This window comes from Dromiciops gliroides, chromosome 4 (genome assembly GCF_019393635.1).
Source record: "Dromiciops gliroides isolate mDroGli1 chromosome 4, mDroGli1.pri, whole genome shotgun sequence".
Taxonomy (NCBI): Eukaryota; Metazoa; Chordata; class Mammalia; order Microbiotheria; family Microbiotheriidae; genus Dromiciops; species Dromiciops gliroides.
Window position 1 is genome coordinate 424,558,057 of NC_057864.1, and position 22,574 is coordinate 424,580,630.

Below are 22,574 nucleotides of genomic sequence, written 5' to 3' on the forward strand. Positions count from 1 at the left end.
ATTTATTTCATTCAAGCATGGGTGTATTTCAAAACTTAACGTGCTGTTGTCTGATCATGGTTTGGGTTTTTGAGGCTTGTTCTGTTTTAATCAAACATGAGATCATAGACAGAAATAAATTCCAGTTCAAAAATCAGACTTTACATCTTCCATTGGGTGTGTTCCCTTAATAATTGGAGCACACTAGGTTTCAACATTTCATTATGTAGCTTGGTAACAGGATGCAACCAAATGACAAACAATAGCTCCTTGTGAATAGCCTCAAACAGGAGACTATATTTATCTGGCAAGACTTCTATCAATTAGCTTAATGGATCCGTGAAATAAAGTCATCAGCCAGTTTGGCGGCAGAGATGAGACACATCTATAAATTTTGGTTCATTTGGCAAGGTCTATTGAATTCATATCATCGATAAGTGAAATAGCTCCCACTAAATGCAAGTCAATCAAGACTGTGATGGTCTTCTTTCCTCCTGATCTACAACTCCCCATTGACCCCATTTAAGTAGACACTTTATATCATACACATAGAATACTTCCAAGGACAGTTAATATGTCCTGCTCATGGATGTCAAATTAAAGGAGAAGGCCAGGACACATCCAGGAAAAAGAAGCATGTACTTTAGCCAAAAAAAATATCATCAACAGGTCATGGAATAATTATATGGGTTATCGTTATATAGGAGAGGGATTCCATTTGTCCTGCCTGGCCCAAAAAGGAAAGATTAGGAACCATGAGTAGAAATTTGTAAAGGGGCAAATTTGGGATTGATGTCAGAATAAGCTTCCAAACAACTAGAGTTCTCTAAAGGAGAACTAGGTGACCTCAAGAGAAAGTGGCTTCCCCACCACTAGAGGCCTTCAAGCTGAGGCTGGAAGACCACTTAGTGAAGCTGAGATGGAGGAAACTTTTTTTGGCCCTGGGTTAGACTAGATGGTTACTGTGACCCTTCTTAATTCTGAAGTTCTGTACTTCTATGATATGAATAAAGCTCAAGCTACATCATACGGGGGGAGGGAGGACAGGCCCATTCGACCCTTTCCGTTCCAAAGATCACATTTCAATAACACTCGAATTCTCGCAGGGATTAGATCCCTACCCAGGAAAAACAACAGGCCACTTTGGAATGCTTTCAGTGTACTCATGCACCACCATTAAGTAAATGGGTATCCTAATGCACTAGGTAACTGTATAGGCAGCATCCAGCTTACTCATGAGCTGTGTTCCAAAAGTGTTTGTGTTCCAAAAGTTGTTGGGAATTCAGCATTTTCTCTTAAAAGCACTCTCCTTCATAGTACTTCTATTCCTAGATTAGCCTATAGAAGCCTGCTTAATTCCATTCCTGAAGTAGAATTCTGCACTAATATTAACCACCAATAGTAGAACTTAACAACCTTGTGTAATGACATTTCTATGGGAAAACGTCTTCAGAGTTCCAGCTTGGGATGCTAGAAACATATGAAACCCCCTCCCCTGAAGTGAAAGGAAGATGGTCTTTACCCTACCTATCAGGAAGTGGGGGAATTGGGGGCTAACTCTAGGCCACAGATGCAGCTACGATCACTGACCTCTGCCAAGGGCTCCAACAAGGCAGGGGTGAGGTATAGAGCTGGTCTATCTTGGGGTAATATACTGTTGCTGCGAATAGAAAACTGCCCCACCACATCCCTAAGAAGAAACTTTAATAGACATGCTATTTAGCAACATGTTTCTTCCACAGCCTACTTGCTTCCTTTTCTACCTGCTACTGATTCTGACCAAGGTTTCTCTCCCTCCCACATAGTCCTTTCAAGGTTTTCTAAAGGATTTTTGCTGCTAAGAAACAAAGGAGAAATTTCCAAGGAGCAAAAGCAAGAAATCTTGTTCCTCTCCTTTTCTGCCCGCATTTCCCCCTTCCCCCAAATAGAAACATGCCATCTCTCCCTCCCTCTCCCTCTTTTCTTTTCTATCTTCTTTTCCCTCCCTGCAACCCCTCTCTCCAACTTACACCCTGAAGGGAAAGAGAAAGTTACACAATAAACACATATTTTTCAAAGCAAAAGGAGCATATAAAATCTTACAGTATTTCTTTTGCAAAGTCTAATTAAAAGTACAAGTTCTTTTCTCGAAATATGGATGATCTTGTTACATTCTGGCTCAGTGAATAGTGCCTTATTACTGAATTATGGGTCCTTATCTACAAAAAATGAAGTAAGATTCATCTTAATTTCAAAAGACAGTCACACTTGGATTATCCTGGGCATTCTGTCAAAGGAAGAGCACAGGGGTATAGGCTGTGAGTTGAAAAAATGGTGGGTCTTTTCAATGAAAAGTGAGAAGGAATATGGACCTGGACTGAGGACATGGATAGGCAGACCTCTTTAATATCTCTCCCATCTATCAGTGATTCAACTCCCATTTATTAAGCATTTACCATATCCTGGACGCTGTTCTAAAAGATGGAGATATAAAGGAAGTAGAAAATCCCAGGCCCTACTTTCAAGGAGGTTACATTCTAATTGGGAGGAGAACAGGTAAATAACTAGGTAGAAACAAAATAGTAAGAAAAAAAGCAATCTGAGAAGGGAGGGCATTAGCAGCTGGGAGGAGTGGGAAAGATCTTTTATAGTAGGTGGAATTTGAGATGGATTCTGAAGGGGTCAGAGTATCCCAACAACAAACATAAGGAACACCGAGTGCAAAGTCACCAGGATGAAAGATGGAGTGTCCCATTCCAGGACCTGCAAGTAGGCCACTATAGCAGAATTACAGACTGTGTAGAGGGGAGTAGAGTTTAAGAAGAATAGATAGAAAGGAAGGGTCCAGGTTTTGAAGAGTTTTAAATTCCAAACACAAGATTTTTATATCTGATCCCAGAGGTAATAGGGAGCCACCAGAGCTCATTGAGTTGGGTGGAGAGTCAAACCTACACTTTAGAAAAATCACCTGAATAAAGGATGGGTTAGAGTGGGGAAAGAGGCAGGGAGACAAATTAGGCCATTGCAATAGGCCAGGCCAGAGGTGATAAGGGCATGAATTAGAGGGATGGTTGTGTAAGTGGAAAGAAGAAGGTGTGTATGTGAGGTGCTGTAAAGATAAAAACAAGATTTAGCAATGGTTTGGCTATGTGAAGTAAGTGAGAGTGAAGTGTAGAGGATGACACCAGGGTTGAGAGACTAACTAGGAAGATGATGATCCCTCCCCTCTGGACAGTCATAAGGAAGTTGGGAAAAGGGATGGGTTTGGAGGGAATGATAATGATTTCATTATGTTTTTGACCTGTTGAATTTAGATATTTATAGGCCAATTGGGTCAAGATATCTAAAAGGGAGTTGGTGATGGAGGACTGGAGCTCAGAATAAAGACTGAATCTGGCTATAGACATGGCAGTCATGTGCATAGAAATGTTAACTAAATCCTCTGCTTTGCTTTCAGTACCACCACGCTAATACCTCTCATTACTACGTACCTGCTCAGTTACAGTTGCCTCCTAAACAGTCTTCCTGCCTCTAGTCTCTCCTTCTTCTAATCTACCCTTCATGCCACTGCTCATTTTCCTTGTGCCCAGATCTAGTCCTGTCACTCCACTGCCCAGAAATCTTCAGTGGTTCCATGTTACCTACTAGATAAAATTCAAACCTAGCATTCAAAATTAGGTGCATTTTGTATGTTTGTTGAATTGAATTGAATCAACTTAAATCAATAATCCCTGAGATTGTATATCTAAATCCTTTTGTAATTTTCAAAGGGTATTTTAGCAATCCTCTACCTTTTATCCCTTAAGATTATTTTTCATGGGGCAATGAGGGTTAAGTGACTTCCCAGGGTCACACATCTAGTATGTGTCAAGTGTCAAGGTCCTCCTGAATCCAGGACCAGTGCTTTATCCACTGTGCCACCTAGATGCCCCTGTCCCTTAAGATTCTTTAGTCAGCTCATATTTATAGTGCCTAATCACACAATATGAGTTGGAGACAGAATCCTGAGCTTCCTGTAAAGCCTAGCTCAGGTGCACCTCCAATACACAAGACCTTTGCCAATCCCCCAGGTGTCAGTGTACTCCCTCTCTTGAAATTGCTCTATTTATATTTCGTGTTTACTTCTCTTTGTGTATGTAGTATCTCCCCAATATAATGATACCTACTAGAAGGCAGAAATTGTTTCCTTCTTGTCTTTGTATGCCAGCCCCTGGCACATACTAGGCAATTAGCATGTATCTGTCAAAGTTAGGGAAAAGCAGGATGGTACAGTAGACAAAGCATTAGATTTGGAGCACAGGACCTAAGTTTGAATGAATGAATGAAAGAATAAACATCAAGTAAGCACTTACTATAAGCAAAGTACTGAGCTATTAATTCACTGATCTATGAGTCCCAGATCTACCATTTACTTCCTTTTTTGTGCAACCTTGACAAGTCACCTTACCTCTCTGGGGTTCATTTTCTTCATCTGTAAATCAGGGGATTGGATTTGAGGATTTCTATTTCCTCATCTGGCCCTAAATCTATGATCCTATGAACCGAATTGAATTGAATTAAAAGGGATCTAAGCCATCATCTAGTCCAATCTGTGCTAAAATGGAAATTCCTTTCACAAATAATCAAAGATAATTGATATTTAAAAATCCATTAAATCATATCAAGGTGACCTCTCCCCCTTCTAGTTAGCATGTCTGGTACTTGGCATTATTTTGCTGCCAAGGCCCAATTTCCCTGAAATAATGTATTTCCTCATATACAGATAACATCTCTAGCACAATGACATCAGTGGAATCTTTGCATGTGGGAGGGAAGGGAAAGATTTATGTCTCAGAGAACTAAGGCCTCATCCTGTGGTGAAATGGAAAAAGTATCAGATGGGGCATCAGAAATCCCAATTCCAGTTTCAGATCTACTTCTACCAATGTGACTGAGCAAATTCCTTAACCTCCCTGGGCATCAATTTCTCTAGCTATAAAGTGGCATGGTACAGTAGGGTATCAAGTTGGACTGCTTGATCTCTAAGTTCTGCTTCTGTTCTAAGATTCTTTATTATCTATATTATTCCCACTATATTATTATTATTATTACCACTAGAAAGGCAAATAAATACTCAGAGTTTTTATACACCACTTCTCACTAATTTCAATGTATCACATCCTTCTAGCCAATATAGAGAAACATTATCAGGGGCAGCTAGGTGGTGCAGTGGATAGAGCACTGGCCCTGGAGTCAGGAGGACCTGAGTTCAAATCTGGCCTCAGACACTTAACACTTACTAGCCATGTGACCCTAGGCAAGTCACTTAACCCCAACTGCTGCCTCACCAAAAAATTAATTAATTAATTAACTAATTAATTAATTAACTATCCAAAACTCTTTTCTTTGACCTGACATCTGCATTGGGTATAGAGTAGGTGCCAATTGGTCCAAGAATTCTCAGTTCCACAAAAACACTTGCCAGCTCACAAGTCTATACTGGCCCCATTCACATTTCCCAATCTTATCATCATCCAGCCTTCCACTTCTTCCTCCTCTCTCCTAGTCCACCAGCTCTTGCCTTTACTACCTCTCCTGGTTGGTACACATTTCAATCAGCTGAAAAAATACACCTACCTAAAAAGTGAACCTCCCATCTAAAAACAAATCAAAAATCACCTCTCAGAAGAGTTTTGGAACAAAGAAGTAGAGCATACAAAATTGTCCATAGACTTATTGGCTGATATTCTTTGGACCCCCAAATACAACATGATTCATGCATATGGCATAGTGGAAAAGGATCCTTCAGATAGGTTAACAGCATTGAACAATGATAAGAGACTTATCACACAATGTACATCTTATTGATTCCAAATAGTGATGTGGTAATTATCAAATGATAATATGATCACAAGTTCAGACATTCAGACACATATACTAAATCAAAACTATTAGCCCTTTCTTAAAGGCCTTTTAATTTCTGGTACTTTTCAGTCATTTTTTTGTTATATCTGACTCTTCATGATTCTATTTGGGATTTTCTTGGCAGAGATACTAGAATAGTTTGCCATTTCCTTCTCCAGCTCATTTTTCAGATGAGAAAACTGAGGCTAATAGGGGTAAGTGACTTACCCAATGTCACACAGCCAGTAAGTATCTGAGGAAGAGATTTGAACTCAGGGGCATGAGTCTTCCTGACTCCAGGCCTGGCACTCTATCCACTGTGCCACCTAACTGCCCTAATTCATAATACTAAAGGGCATTTAATACCTGAAATCTACTGCTACTATAACCTTAAATGAATTACTTAAGTGTTTCAATTAAATTTTTAAAAGCACCTTTCTCTGAAAAAGATAAAAGATTTTTTTCTTATCTGCCCTACTTAAATTTTGTAGATTATTTCAGACTTTCCATCAACGTAAATTTTGAATGTCTTTAAAATATATTGTGTCATTCTAAGTTATTCCAGATTAATCCATTTTATATGCTGCTCTATAAGAAATATGAAAGCAAAATTAAATTGGTTTGATTCCATGAAATGTATATTAATAGGGTTTTTTGCAAATTGTCTGGCACTCTATCAAAATAAGCTATTATTATTGCTTACCACCTGGCCCAAACAGTCATCATGATCTCTTCAGAATCAAAAGAGAAAATGTAAATGCCCCATACAAATATGAGTCATTATTATCTAATATGATAAGCATAAAGTAAAGGACAATCCTAGTGGTGTTTGTATTGGGTCTCCAAGATTATAGGTTTATAAGATTACATAGATTGAAAACATAAAGGGAATTTAGAGGCCATCTAGTCCAATGTCTTCATCTTACAGATGAGGAAACTGAGACCCAGAGAAGTTACATAACTTGCCCAGATAATAAATAGCAAAGCCACAGTTCAATCCATGTCAATCAATAAGCTTCAATTAAATACCTACCATGCACCAGACACTATTTTAGATGTTGAAGACACAAAGACAATGGTAAAGTAGTCCCCACACTCAAGACAATTTACATTCTACTGGCAGGATACATGTACACACATATACACACACATGTATAAAACATAGACAAAATAAGTACAAGTTAATTCATGGGGGGACACAAATGGGAGGATTTGGGAATATCTAGATGCTGTCATCGAGTGGTTAGAACAATGTAGTACATTGAATTTCTGAGTTGGGAGAGCCAGGTTTCAGGAGCAGTTCTATCCTCAAACAGAATGGTGAAATATTATTTTGATTGCACCATACAGGTGGATTTATTTTACCTTTATAAAGCTCAAGAGATTTTTCCTCCTTAGGTAAATGTCATTTTGTGAAATGTGATCCTGAAGTTATGCATATTGGAGTTCATGTCAATCTAAAGTAAGAATTACCCTTGTTCTTCACAAACGAAGGCTACGTGAATGTGGCCCCAAGCTAACCTGGATATGCTCACTTCTGTCTTATGAGTCAACATCCCTGAGCTGAGACAACTTACCACCCGAGTCTTAGTGATAGTTATGTGGATGTAATTGGCTGAAATTGTTCCTATAAGTTGTTCGGGAGGACTATAATTTATTTTGACAGCATCACCTATTCTCATTTCACAGTATTACATACGTACAAGTTCCATCAAGTGAAAATGAATAGGTCAACAAGAAGAGTCCTACAATTATTGGTATATTTATTCACTAAATCTCTCACAGATCCTGAGAGCTCAATTTTGGCCTTCATGAGTACATATTAACCGGGCCTGTGGAAAACATTCTTGAAAATAACAGAGCAATTATAGTTAAAGATGGTGATAACCCTGGGGATAATAATCTTCTATCTATCCACAAATCAACTGTAAAGTGTTAGGACACTGCTGTGTCATGTTCCTCATTCATTTCCTGTACTGACAGGAGCAAGGTACACCCTTTCCCAAAAGGTTAAGCATGGCCACAGTGGACAAAGGACTGGCCTTACAGTCAGGAAGGCCTGACTCTGATATACTGTTGTGCCTCCTACATCCCAACTTTCCCCATCATGGTTTTGATATATTGAGGGTCAGCATAAGCAATAAAATGGGAATTTGGGGAGAGTTTTGCCACAGATGACACATAAAGGTCAGCCAATGACACAGAGCCTATGACCAAACACTTAACCCAAATTTTACAATAAGATACTGTAAACACCCAATAAAAAAAAAGAAATAGAAAAAAATTCACACTTCTCTGCTACAAAAGGAGGATCAAAAACTCTTACACGAATTTTCCAGTTTGCTCCTAACCCTTGGGGATGTGGAAGGGATAAACTAGTTTAGCTGTGTGACTGTGGGCAAGTCACTGAACCTTTCAACCCCCAGGCAACTCTAAGACTGTATGTTACTAGAAGTCATTGATCTACATCAATGGAGGGTGTTTCCATCCTAGGAATTCTACACACCAAGGAAGTCCCAAGACTGGACCAAAAGGAACAACTAACAAACAGTTTTAGGTAAGGCCCAGAATGTTTTGGTGTCCAGGAAGGAGCAATTAATCTGCCTGGCTCCATCACTTAGTTACCATAGGCAAAATACTGAACTTCTGTGAACTTTGGCTTCCTGATCTAAATAAGAAACATAATAATATTCTTACATCCTACTTCATATGGTTGTTGTCAAAATTAAATGAGAGAATATGTTTAGAGTGCTTTACAAAACATAAAAAGCTATTTTTTTTCTCTTGGTTACCATCTGGTCCAAACAGCTATCTCTTTGGTAACCATGAAATAGTAACTACTCTAATTAGGTTTGATGTAAAGACCTAAATGCAAGTTTTCATAAATGTTATTCCTGACATCTTTTTTTAATTTAAAAAAAGATATAAAACTATTACTACTTGCTTCCATTCTTAATCTTAGCCTATAAGAGGCATTATGGAATACTGGAGCTGACCTCAAAACCAGGAAGAAAAAAAAAAAAAAAACAGGAAGACCTGGATTCCAATTCCACCTCTAACACATACTGGCTGTGTGACCCTGCTCAAATTATTTAACTTCTTGGTTCTCTAAACGGATCTGACTATAATTTGCAGAGAATGTGCTAACCCTAAATGTTAAAGTTCCCTATGCCAGTGAAATCACAAGTCTATTCTCTATCCCCTGTGAAAAAGATATTCTGGAGGAGAAAAGAAGAAGTTCCTACTTCTATATTGTCATAGTTTTAGTCATTAATTATCTAGATAGGAAGAACTGCCAACGTGTCCTGAACTAGGTTTTTTGTCAAAAATAAAAATTTCTCTGCTTGGCATTTGGTGCCCTTCATAACTTGGCTCTGATCTACCTTTCCAGACTTATTTCATGCTTCAGGAATTCTGTGTTTTGGTTAGATTCTCCAAACTCAACATCTCCCATCTCTAATCATTTATTCTGCCTGGAATGCTCACAGAAGATCTTATCTATTTCTTTCATTTACAAATCACCCTCATTGTTAGTACTCTCTTCCTCTTCAAATTATATATATATATATATATACATATATATGTATATGTATATATATGTATATATACATACACACACATACATATAAATTTAACTATCAGAGTATTGTCTTCTCCCTCCCCCACCTCTGGTACACAGCGAAAAGACAAAAATTGTGTTGTACTGTGTTGTTTTCCTTTTGGCTTTTTAACCCAGTATCCATCACAATGTCTTTTGCAAAATAAGTGCTTAATAAATTACCAGCTGCATTGAATTTGACTGGACAAAAGACAAAAAAATATAATGGTATAAGACAAGTTTTGAAGACTAAACCCCCCACCCCAGCCTTTGGGCCAATTCTTACATGGGGTTATATCTATCATTCTACTCTATTTTCTCTAGCAGATTTCTAGTAATCACCTATTATATGCTCCATGACATGTTAGTCATTATGGGGAATACAAAAAAGTCTAAAATAAGGTTCTTGCCCCTAAGGAACTTGCAGTGTTTCTGGGGAGACAAGAAATGTACAAAGACATAATTAAGTACCAATGTGGATAACTTTCACGTGAATGCTTCCGGCTCTCGATCCTATAACCCTACCAATGATGCTGACCTCCTCCAAACGACTATTCCAAAGCCTCACCCCTTTATAGGAGTGGTCAAGGATTGTCAAAGGCTTTGCCAATGGAATATAAATTATGGCAAGCAGAAAATGTTCTAACATAGCGAGGTGACAGATTCCATGTCAGTGGTCTGAGGACCAGACTAGCTAATCAATCAAACGAGCAATTATCAAATGTGCTGGGGATACAAAGAATGAAACAACCCCTGCTCTCAAGGAATTTTTAGTCTAAGCAAGGTAGACAAGTTGTGTGTGTGTGTGTGTGTGTGTGTGTGTGTGTGTTTTCACTGGGCCTGGAGTCAGGAAGTTGTTGTTGTTTCAGTTGTATCTGACTCTTTGTGACCCTATGGACCACAGTCCATGGGGCTTTCTTGGCAAAGATACTGGAGTGGTTTGCCATTTCCTTCTCCAGTCAATTGAGACAAACAAAGGTTAAGTGACATGCCTAGGGTCACACAGCTATTAAGTGTCTGAAGTTGGATTTGAACTCGGGTCTTCCTGACCCCAGGCCCAGCGTTCTATCCATTGAGCCACCTTAGTTTAAATCTGGCCTCAGTCTACTCTGGCTATGAACCCTGAACTGTTGTTGGCATTGGTGTTGGTGGTGGTGGTGGTGGTGGTGGTTGCTGTGGTGGCTGCTGCTGCTATTATATAACAAAGCCAGCTGGGATTTGGGCTTAGATCCTTTTAGTCCAAATCTTAGACTTTTTCCCCTGTGCCATCATGAAATTTTAATTTGATAAAGGAAACTTCTGACTAATCTGAGAGCTCATCTTTGTCTTTCTTCTCTGGTATCAGAAAAAAGCCTTGAGGGAGAAATGGCTCCTGGATGGAATAAACAGTGGAAAAGAGCAAGAGGAAATGCAGAAGCAAAATCAACAAGACCAACACCAAACCAAAGTTCTAGAGCAAAGCATCCTAAGGTATGGTCTGTTTTTTAGTTAACTCCACATAGGAAAGAACCAAGCTCTGTTAAGTGTCCACTAAGTGTAAAGAACTGTGCTAAGCACTTTAAAATAAGATTTTAAGTTTCTTAGGGGCAGGGACTGTCATTTGCCTCTTTTTACATCCCCAACACTTAGTACAATGTCTGACACATAGTAGGTGCTCAATAAATGTTTCTAGAATTGAATTTAAAATATCACCTCATTTGAACCTCACAACAACCCAGGGAGCTAAATGCTATTATTATCCCCATTTTACAGTTGGGGAAACTGAGGTTAGCAGATGTTAGGTAACTTGCCTAGAATCACAGAGCTACCATCTGAGACTGGAGCTGAATTCAAGTCTTCCTTTCTCCAGGCCCAGCTCTCTATCCACTGCCTCACCTAGCTGCCTCCATGACCATAAGATCATAGATTTAGAAATAGAAGAGAATTTAAAGTCATTTAGTCCAACTTTCTCGTATTACAGATGAAAAAGCCAGATACCTAGATCTAGATACCTAGATACCTTTCCCAAAGTCACACAGGTTGTAAGAAGCACAGATGGGATTCAAATCCAGGTCCCTGAACTCCAAATCCAGTGTTCTTTCCATTACACCACCTAGCTATCTTGGCTTCGGTTGAGAAGCATGAAAAAAAAAAAAAAATGGGCTGAGGTTCAGAGAAAATGCCAGGTTCTCATATGCCCTTTAGCTCACTAGCTGTCTGAATGGAGACAACTCATTTCACCTCATCAGGCCTATTTCCTTATCTGTAAAATGAAGCTGACATATTCTTTTTAAGATCCATTCATCTCCATGATTCTAAATGTAATAACCAGTCATGAAGCACAATCAGGTCTTCCTTTTGGGTTTCTACAGAAGACTAAGGCAGCACAGCAAGGCCACAACAATGAAAAATGTGAAACCAAACTTTAGCCGAGCCTCTATGTGAAATGAAAAATGAGTTTACCTCTCTTGATTGTAAACAGAAAAGGTAAAAGTTCACATTCCTGTCAGGAGTGGGACTGGATGACCATACACTTCCAAAGTAGGTGATATAAAGAAGGGAGGGGGAAAGAGAAAAGGGAGAAGGGAAGAAAAGGATGAAGGAAATAGAAAGGAAAGGGAAAGAAGAAGGCAAGAGAATGGGAAAGAGAAGGAAGACAACTGTTGCATGCATGAACCTAAATATCAGAGCTGTCCAAAAGCAGAGTAGGCTGCCTCTGGAGGCAGTGGATTCCCATTCATTGAGGACTTTGAGCAAAGGTTAAATGATCACTTGTCTAGCAGGTTGAAGTGGGGATTCTTTTGGGGAATGGGCAGGGCTAGGGATTCAGTGAGGTCCCGTCCAGCTTTAAAATGTCATACAAGAGGTAAGTTACCTGAGCAGCTGGGCAGTATGTAGCGGAGTCAGTATAATCTGAGTCCTGTCCCAGATACATATTAGCTGTGTGATTCTAGACAAGTCATTTAACCTCTCTGTATCTCAGTTTCCTTATCTGTAAAATGGGGATAATGTACCTTCCTTACAGAGTTGTTGTTGAGTATCAAATGAGATACTATATATAAAGCATCTTGCAAATCTTAAAGTGCTATAGAAATATTAGTTGTTTATTATAATTATTATTATTACTACCACACATCTGTAATACACATGCTTTTCTTCAGATACTTTTTTAAATCCATGATTACATTGGTATTCACCTGTTGGTGAAGATAGCAAATGTTCTACGCCTGAAGAGGCATGTATTCATGAAATAGAGCCCCACTAAAATCACCATCTAGTAGCCAGTCTACCGGTGAGAGTCCTCTCTCATCTTAACTAGGCTGGTCCTCAGGCAACAGGCAGAGTCAATCACCAGGCCGACAGAAGAAGCTTTTCCAACTGGGCAGAACCTACCAAATTTTGTGACCCACTCTCACAGCCTTTGAGAACTCACAGTCATCTCCAGCCAATATCGATTAATCAATAAACATGTTAAGTGCTGACCAAGCACCGGGGATACAAAAAGAGGTAAAAGACAGAGAAATGCATGAGCACCTATTACCTAAGCATTAAAAATGAACAATTATGCTCTTGTTTAAAACTAATGAAGCTCAGTTCTACCGACTTTAAAAAATATACCTGGAAGCGTAATTTCTAGAAAACTTACTATTATTTTAATGGTTTCCAATTCAACTGTCCCTAAGACATTCTACTATATGAATAAAAGTAAACAGCATCTACCTATTTTTATTTCTGAAAAAAATTAACATTTAGAAATAACTACAGTTAATAGCTAGCATTTATAGAGTACATTAAGGTTTTTTAATCATTTTACAGTTATCCCATTTGATACTCACAATGACCCTGTGAAGTAGGTGTTAGTAATCTGATTTTATGGTTGAGGAAACTGTGACTAAAAGGAGTGAAAAGCTTGCTTAGTTCACACTGTCACTGAGGCAGGATTAAGCTTTAGGTCTCTTGATTCTTCGTCCAGCACTGTATCCATTGGACTACCTGGCTCCCTACCCCATTACCTACTCACTGCCGCAGTCATTCTCAACTCGGGATTCTCTTCCATCATGGTCTAGCTGAGAGCCTGTCACTCAGTTGAGCCTAAATTAAATGCATCAACACACTGCCAGAAGTAAAGAGTATCTGCCTTCCTCTCTGATCCTTCCTTGTCTTCTCATGACGTCTTCCTTTGGATTCAGCTATTTTTTTCAAAGCTGCTACAATTCACTAAACCACATTAACAGGTTTGGACAAGGCTGGGAAAAAGCCCAGTGCTTTTTACTCAGACCCAAGACTGCTTTTAGCATTTGCCTAAATACTCCAGCACTTGCATGTTTCAAATTTCATTGCTAATGGCTTAGGGCACCTATTTACCCCTAAGGGTGGGGCTCACATCAGAGTAAACAGCAACTTCTCTGGAGCCAAACACGATTTTCCTGTCTACTGTCTGCTTCCCTGCCCCTTAGAGACTAAGTCACTGCCATTGCTAGAGATGTTCCTCCCCAACTAGTTCGCTAAGGTTTTTCAGCAGTTATTTTGCTCATTGCTTCTCCTCTTCTTCATTTTAAAAGGGTTAGTTTCCTTTTAGTGGAGAAACTCAAATTGTCCACCACCAATGCTTTAACAAGGACAGAGTATTTACAATCCATCCTTAGAATACCTTTTGCCTAAGTGTGCTCTGACCGCAAAGTTATGATGTTGTCAAATGAAGCCCCCTGAGGGAGAGAGCTGGTTTTTCTTGTTTTGTTCTGTCTTTGTATCTTTAGTGCCAAGAACAGTACCTTTCTTATAGGAGACACTTAATAAATGCTTGTTTAGTGGAGTTGAATTGACTAGTCAAATATTGATTGAGCACTCACTATGTGCCAGATATAATGGTAGACCCCGGGGCTAGGAAGAAAAAAAAGAAAAAAGAAAGAATCCTTTTGTGAAGGGACTTAAATGATGTCTAGATAGACAATATGTGTGTGTGAATATATAGGCACACACAAATATACATACACACACACATATATATACATATACTACATATATATGCTATGTATAATATGTATATATACTATATATGTATGCTAAAAATACATTTATAATGATATAAATATATGTATATATACATATATATATACACATCCATGTATATATAATGACTTAAAAGGAGGAAGGTCCTAGCTGTTGGAGGAATAGGAAAGATCCCATATTGAAGATAACACTAGCTGAAATTTTGATAGGGAACTATATTCTAGGCCTGGGGGACAACCTGTGCAAAGTCACAGGGATGGGAAATGGAGTGAGTGTCATGAATGGGGAGCAAGAGGGCTGGACTGAAAAGTGCATTAAAGAAAGTAATTTATAATATGGCTTGAAAGGCTGGTTGGTGTTAAAAAGCCAAATGGAGAAGTTTGTATTGGCAATAGAAATAATGGGGAACCCTTTGGAGTTTATTGAGTAGCAGGACAATATGATCAAACATGTGCTTTAGAAAAAATCCTTTTGGAAGCTGTGTAGAAAAGATGGGTTGCAGAGTGAAGAGACTTGAGTCAGGTAGAGCAATCAGGAGGCTATTGCAGGATTAGAGGGGGCTTGAACTGGTAAAATGACTAGTAGATTTTTCTAGTTAAGCACTGTTTTGCTGGGAACAGAACGTGCAGCCTAACAGAGTCAAAAATGCCTTTGCGTGGGACCTCTAAGTACCTCTTGTGTTACTCAGTAGGGTAGGAGTCACATTGCCAAAGCAGCTTTTCCTGATAATTGACCTTATTCTTTCCAGATAATATTTCTAAAACTACTAAAGAATGTCGTTTGGGGAATTCAATCTTTCTCCTAGGCATCAGGCCACCCTGCTTAAAAGGCTTTTTTTACAACTTTAATGAAGGATCGTTTCTTTGGAGCTTTGAATAGCAATAAACTGAGTGAAGGAGGGAGAGAGAGTGAGAGAGAGAGAGAGAGAGAGAGAGAGAGAGAGAGAGAGAGAGAGAGAGAGAGAGAGAGAGAGAGACCCTCCCCATCTTAAACAGAAAACCCTAAACACAACTTGTCTCCTGACTTAGGTGCCTACTTCAGTGTGACATTTGCACTCTGCCAGGTCTCTCAGCTAAGAGATAAGCCTCAAAAATAGTACCTTTGATATTACCGCAGAGCCTGCAGCAGGGTCAACTTTTCACCCACCTGACTTTTCAATGCTTGAACTCATTTATCTTAATGGGTAAAATATGAGACTAGATTCAGGAAGACCTTGGTTCAAATTCCACCTCTGATACTAGAAACATGACCATAAGCAAATCAATCAATCGTGTGCATCTATGTGTGTATGTATGTATATAAAATGGAAAATTGGGGGTTTTGTAATAATTTTAAAAATAAGAGAGAAAGCACCAGCATTAACAGGGAAAGGAAATGCTTCTTGCAGAAGGTGCGGTTTGACTGACTTGGGGTGTCAAGAGGTGGAAATGAGGAAGAAGAGCATTCTGGGGATGGGGTACAGCCAGTGAAAATATACAGTCAAAAGATAGAGTGTCCTATTTGAGGAACAGAAAGGATGCCAGAATCACTGGGTTTTAGAGGATGTGGAGGGGAATAAAGTATAAGAAGACGGGAAAAGTAAGAAGAAGTCAAGTTATGAAGGACTTTAAAAGTCAAAGGATTTTATAATTGATTCTGAAGGTAATAGGGAGCCACTAGAGTTTAAAGACTAGGGCATGATATGGTCAGTGTTGAACTTGAGTAAGATCACTTTGAAAGCTGAGTGAATAATGGCCTGGAGTGGGGAAACTTGAAGCAAGGAGACCAATCAGGAAACTATTAAAGTGGTCCAGGTATCAGGTGATGATATCACAGTGGCGGCAATGTCCAAGGAGAGAAGGGGACATATACAAAGGTAGAATCCACAGGACCTGGGAACTAATTAACCATAAGGAATTTGAAAGAGCAAGGAGTAAAGGTTGATACCTATATTTCAAATAAGGTGACTAGAAAATTAGGAAGAACGGAGGATTTTTATTTAATGAAAGAATGAATGGATGAATCTGTCTAGGACAATGGTGACCAATCTGGAGGTCCTGGACTCCTTAGAGTAGAAAGTGGCAACTTATTTCAAGGGACCATAAAACAAACTGCATGTGGAAATAGATTTCAAGTTGAAATTTCTTTTGAAACTGCAACCAGATTTTCCATCTCTGAAAAGTATAAAACCACATCAGGAATCTCATTAAGTTATTCAGCATAATAAATATGACAGCAGATCTCTTGTAGAACTGAATTAATATCTAATATATATGTTACTATTTTTTAAATGAATGCAGATGCTGTTGTGGTCAGTATAATATAAATTCATTTTAAAGTGTCACTGAATTCAGAATCGTATCAGTGGATTATAGCAGTACATCTATTACCTTATTGGAATGAGGGGAGGGGCCTGTGAAATATCCTGAAATTAAAATAGGACTTTCCTACTAAAAGACTGGAAATCACTAGTCTAGAATGCTTCAGTACTGTGTAAACTGTGGGAAGTTAGAGAGTATATTAGCTAGAGGTCAATTCCAGCCCTACAGGTCTGTGATTATAGGACATAGGAATGTGAAGACTAATGAGTAAACCCTGCAAGGTAATTCTAATTTGTTAAATGAAAGAATCTCAAAGTATAACAGCTTATCTGAATTAAATAATAGAGCTATCACTTATCTATGACATCTAAAAGGTCTAAGAATGTGGCGGTGCTATAACGCATTCAGAGAACTTTCAGGATAGTAGCTACCTCAAGCACTGCTCTTTATTGGGGGTATCTGTTCCAAACCATGACACAGTTCCATTTTTATTTGCGTCACTTCTTACATGCATTCAAATGAAATTTCAGCTTGGTAAATGTATTAACAGGGACTTCTGACTCACACATAACCTTTTTTTTTAAAAAAAAAAGCCATTCTGTTTACTCATCCTCTCCTCTCTTTCAAGGACAGGCACTATTTCAGAGGGTCAGTTTCCATGGTTCCCAGAGTTCAATTCTTATCCCTAGGATACATCTATTAAGTATTTTGTTAAGTGCCTTGATTACTGCATTACATTTTTTTAAATCCCTACATGAAAAATTATACTGAAAACACCCTCTGGATCAATGTCTTTTAAGAGTGTTTTTGACCTCCTATATACCCTAAGAGCAAACATTGGTAATTCATTCAATAAGTATTTATTAAATACCTACTGTCTGACATGCTCTACTAGATATAAAAAGATAAAAACATATACCCAAAGTACCTAATCCAATGTTTTAAATAAACCAATCAACAATCAGCAAGTGTATATATTTTGCCAGACACTGTGATATGAACCCATATGCAAAAAAAGATAAAATATTCTCTGCTCTCGAAGAATTTACATGCTAGTGAAGGAAAACATGTTCATACATTTTTTTTTGCAGGGCAATTGGGGTTAAGTGACTTGCCAAGGGTTACACAGCTAGTAAGTGTTAAGTGTCTGAGTCCGGATTTGAACTCAGGTCCTCCTGAATCCAGGGCCAGTGCTCTATCCACTGCGCCACCTAGCTGCCCCCATTTTTTAAAAATAAAATATGCACAAATATAAATACAAGGTAATTTATGGGGTGCAACCAGGCAGCTAGGTGACACAATGGACAGAATGCCAGTTAAAAATTGAAGTTAGAAAGACTCATCTTCCTGAATTCAAATCCAGCCTCAGATACTTACTAGCTGTGTGACCCAGGGCAAGTCACTTAACCCTCTTAGGCTCTGTTTCTTCATGTATAAAAAGAGCTGGAGAAGGAAATGGCAAACCACTCCAGTATCTTTGCCAAGAAAACCCCAAAATGGTGTCAAAAAGAGTTGCACATGACTGAAATGACTGAACAACAACAAAGTACAAATAACTGAGGTAAAAACATATTATTAAAAGAAATGAGGGGCAGCTAGGTGGCGCAGTGGATAGAGCACTGGCCCTGAATTCAGGAGGACCTGAGTTCAAATCCAGCCACAGACACTAGACACTTACTAGTTGTGTGACTCTGGGCAAGTCACTTAACCCCAATTGCCTCACTAAAAACAAAAAGAAAGAAAGAGAAGAGAAGAGAAGAAAGAAAGAAATGATATTTATAAAGAGCTAATCACTGTGCCTAGCACATAGTAGGCATTTTGTAAATGTTCATATCCTCCCTTCCCTAACAACTCAGGGAATCAGGAAAAGCATCTGTCAGGTAACAGCTGAGCCACTTAGGCTACATTCATTTACTATGTACACAGATACAAACCTGCTCCATTGTCCATTCAATTCAGTTCTAAGGGTATGCTTTAAAATTGGGCTTAAAGTGATCTTTGCACTCATTCATCAATCAAATAATAGAAAAGCATCTGAACTGATTCAACCAATGACCTGGAAAACTCCAAAATATCATGGTTACAGCTGTTTTCTGTTTCTGCCCCAGGTTTCTATGAGGGATCCAGCTGCATTTTTGTTCATTATGACCTTCCCCTGACAAACTGCCCTGCATCAAACTCTCCCCTCTCTAGACACTTCCCTTCTTGAAATCTATCCAAAGACCTCTGGCTCTAATTGGAGCTCAGAGAGTGCCTGACATAAATGTCATGGGCATAAAATGCAAAAGGTTAGCTGCCAAGGAGAATGATGTAAATACACTGTATTCCTTTTTAGAAGGATAATCTACTTATGATTAAGTGTTCTCAAGTAAGAATTTTTTTAACTATGCCAAAGTACCTTTCAGCTACTTTGTCTCGCTTTCAGCAAGCTTCCATTTGCTCCAAGTTAAAAAGGGCTTTCCACAGACACCTATATTAAACAGAGTCATATAGAGCACTAGATTTAAATGTGAATTGATACTACAAAAGAATGCAATCCTCCAAGTTGAGCTGTGTTAGTGAGTGATGGCAAGCCAGCTATATCACACAGAATTCAAGGAATATACTTCCTTCAAAATGAGATACAGATATTTAGTAGTCTGGAAAAGGAATTCAGCACAAAGAGTGTGGAGAAGCATATTCTTCTCCCAAAACTGCAAAGATAGCAGGAAAGCTTTCATTTCAAAAAAGTATCCAGGAGCAGTGAGATGAAAATCTACAGAGGTTCAGTAGTGTTTGGGGATGTTTTTAAAAGTTGAGCCAATTACAATTTTCAATAAAAATATAGACCCTTCTTTATAATTTTAGGCACTATTACAGGCCTGAATTATGCCTGAATTGAAGCATGTTGTGACAAACTCATGCAAAGCATGTTGGAGGCTTGAAGCTATACGATTTACTATGTGTGTGACAGTGGGATTTTCACTTCACCTCTCGCAGTCTCATTTTCTCCATCTGTAAAATGAGGGAATTGGATTAGATAGCCTCTGGGTTTCCTTCTAGCTCCATATACATAATTCTGTGTATATCAAATTCATTGTATCCATAATTAATTCATTGATTTATCAAATTTTCATCATATCCTTCTAGGTTAGCATTCTTCATTATTTTTGTACCTTGTCCAGGCAGAGCTAAGCAAAGAAAGAGCCACCTAGAAGCTTTCCAATCCTAGCAGGGTCTTTGAAAACACTATTCCAGTGCAGCTAGGTGGCCCAATGGATAGAGCACCAGCCCTGGATTCAGGAGGACCTGAGTTCAAATTCAGCCTCAGACACTTGACACTAACTGTGTGACCCTGGGCAAGTCACTTAACCCTCATTGCTCCCCCCTCAAAAAAAAAAAAACCACTATTCCTCAAAGGCACATTCCCTACTTTTAAAAAATTCTGTATATTCAATTTTTTGTTATTGCAATTTGTTTTTACAGTCAGAAGGTTTTTGTTTTGGTTTTGGGTTTTTTTTAGTGAGGCAATTGGGGTTAAGTGACTTGCCCAGGGTCACACAGCTATTAACTGTTAAGTGTCTGAGGCTGGATTTAAACTCAGGTACTCCTGACTCCAGGGCCAGTGCTCTATCCACTGCGCCACCTAGCTACCCCCTAGAAGTTATTTTTAATATTCTGGCCAACATTATTGTATAAAAGTATGAACAATGATAACAAAAGTCAATCTATAAATACCTTTTGAAGGGATTTTTTAAACCAATAGAAAACGGCTAACAACGATATGCCAGCAAAAGATTTGAAAGCAATCAACTAAAAAGGAACACTTTGAATATTCTTAAAAATGGAATAGTAATTGATCTAGCTAAGATTCTCAATGTTAAAAATGTATTTATAAAGAAATTGTTTCCATGGGTCCCCAAAATATATCCACCTCTCTCTCTCTCTCTCTCTCTCTCTCTCTCTCTCTCTCTCTCTCTCTCTCTCTCTCTCCCTCCCTCCTCCTGTTCCACCTCTTCTTCCTCCCTCTCTCCTCTTCTTTCTGTTCCTGTCTCTTCCTCCCCCCACTTTCTTCCCCTTTTCCCCCTCCTCCATCTCCTCCTCCTTCTCTTCCTCTTCCCTTGCTTTTTCCATTCCTTTTTTTCTTTCTTCCTTACCCATGTCCATCAGTAATACTTCAGGCATGTTTTAACCCCATTGAGGCTAACCCTAAAAGGATGAGGACATCCAATACAAGTGCAATCTTGTATTAGGTGAGAAAATGGATTATTCCTTTCTGGTCCATAGAGAAAGAGCAGGGAATTCTAGAATCAGAAATAAATGCATTTTATCTGGTTTTATGTTTGTAAAAATCATTCTTACTTCTTTCAGTTTTTTTCACTGTAATTATCTTTGTCAATATCCAACCTTTTGAAATACAAATCCTGGGACTATTTTAAGAAAGGCCCCCAAAATGCTTAACTGATAATACTGAATAAAATGAGAGGTAACGAACTACTTGGGATTCTGGTGGATAGCAAAACAATCAAGCAAAGGGACTATGCTTCCCAAGAATTGTCATCTCAGAAGTTATTCAGATTAGATGTGTTTTGACCATGTGTCTCTGTGCTGTAGTCATCCATGTAGCTCCCCAGGTAAACCCCCTTAAATTAACTTTACCCTCTCCCAAAAGAAATTGTTTTCCTGGATATTTTCTTCACCCACCCAATTCCAACGTGAGTAGTTGGTTGCATCATAAAAGTTGCCAGCTGTACCACTGGTTTAGATCAACTGGTTGATGGCACCATCCTAACCGAGGGATAGACGTATTTATTTGTCAATAATTAATTGAGCTCTGTTCTTGGTAGCAGAACTAAACAGTTAACAGAGTTGGAGATGAAAGAGAGATCAGTCACTATTCTTTGACAGTGACCATTTTACAAGTTAGGAGAAAATGTTAGAGGTTACAGGGCACCAAGCCAGTCATTTCTTAACCAAGAGTCAATGCTTTTGTTTGTTTGTTTGTTTGTTTGTGGGGCAATGGGGGTTAAGTGACTTGCCAAGGGTCACACAGCTAGTAATTGTCAAGTGTCTGAGGCCAGATTTGAACTCAGGTACTCCTGAATCCAGGACCGGTGATTTATCCACTGTGCTATCTAGCCGCCCCCAAGAGTCAATGCTTTTGCTGCCTTTACTTGCCATTGACTATGCTTTGCCACTTCACTACATAATTATATAGAATTTAATATAGAATGCTTTACTCTAAAACTTATTTAAAGTGAGCAAAATACTTCCCTAACCCCTGGGTAATCACATCTCCAGTTAATTTCCCATGTTCTTTCTTCTATAATGGTTTAAGGTCACTTGAGAACTATGTACCACCTGGGTAGAGGTAAAATTGAATTTTTATTACAATTTTTAACATTTATTAAGTGCTCAGCATGTGCTAGAATTCTCAAGAACATAATTTGCAATCACATTTCTACCCTCTGTCCAGTCAGAACACAAAGATGTCCATAACTAATCAATTTACTATGTCTTCTATTAGCTTCCAAAATTAACTTCCCAAAAATGTATTTCAAAATTAAATCTGAAATATATAAATGACAAAAATTGATTCCATAAAGATCAATTTGGTTTCAAATATTTAATTCAAAATGAAGTGGTTGGAGTTTTTAACCATATAGTTCTCTATGTTAAAAGAATGAAGAGACTTTTAATCTCTCTAAGTCATCCTTTGAGTGTCTCAACCTAACCTGATTTGATTTTATATATTTCATAATAGTCACAGGATGCTTTACATTTAATATGGAGGTTATTACCTCCTTGGTTACCATGAATTAGGAGATAAACTCAGCAAAAACAATTTTTTCACACTACAAATAGAT

At 38.5% G+C, this 22,574-nt stretch overlaps 1 protein-coding gene across 2 annotated transcripts in view; it reads left to right on the plus strand.

Moving 5' to 3' along the window:
* The window catches only part of PALMD (palmdelphin), a 74,179-nt gene that overhangs the window by 21,077 nt on the left and 30,528 nt on the right, over positions 1-22,574 (plus strand). For both annotated transcript variants that reach the window (XM_043962397.1, XM_043962398.1), the window contains exon 3: positions 10,785-10,909. In XM_043962397.1, coding sequence (XP_043818332.1) covers positions 10,785-10,909 — 125 coding nt within the window. The remainder of the gene's footprint in view (positions 1-10,784; positions 10,910-22,574) is intronic.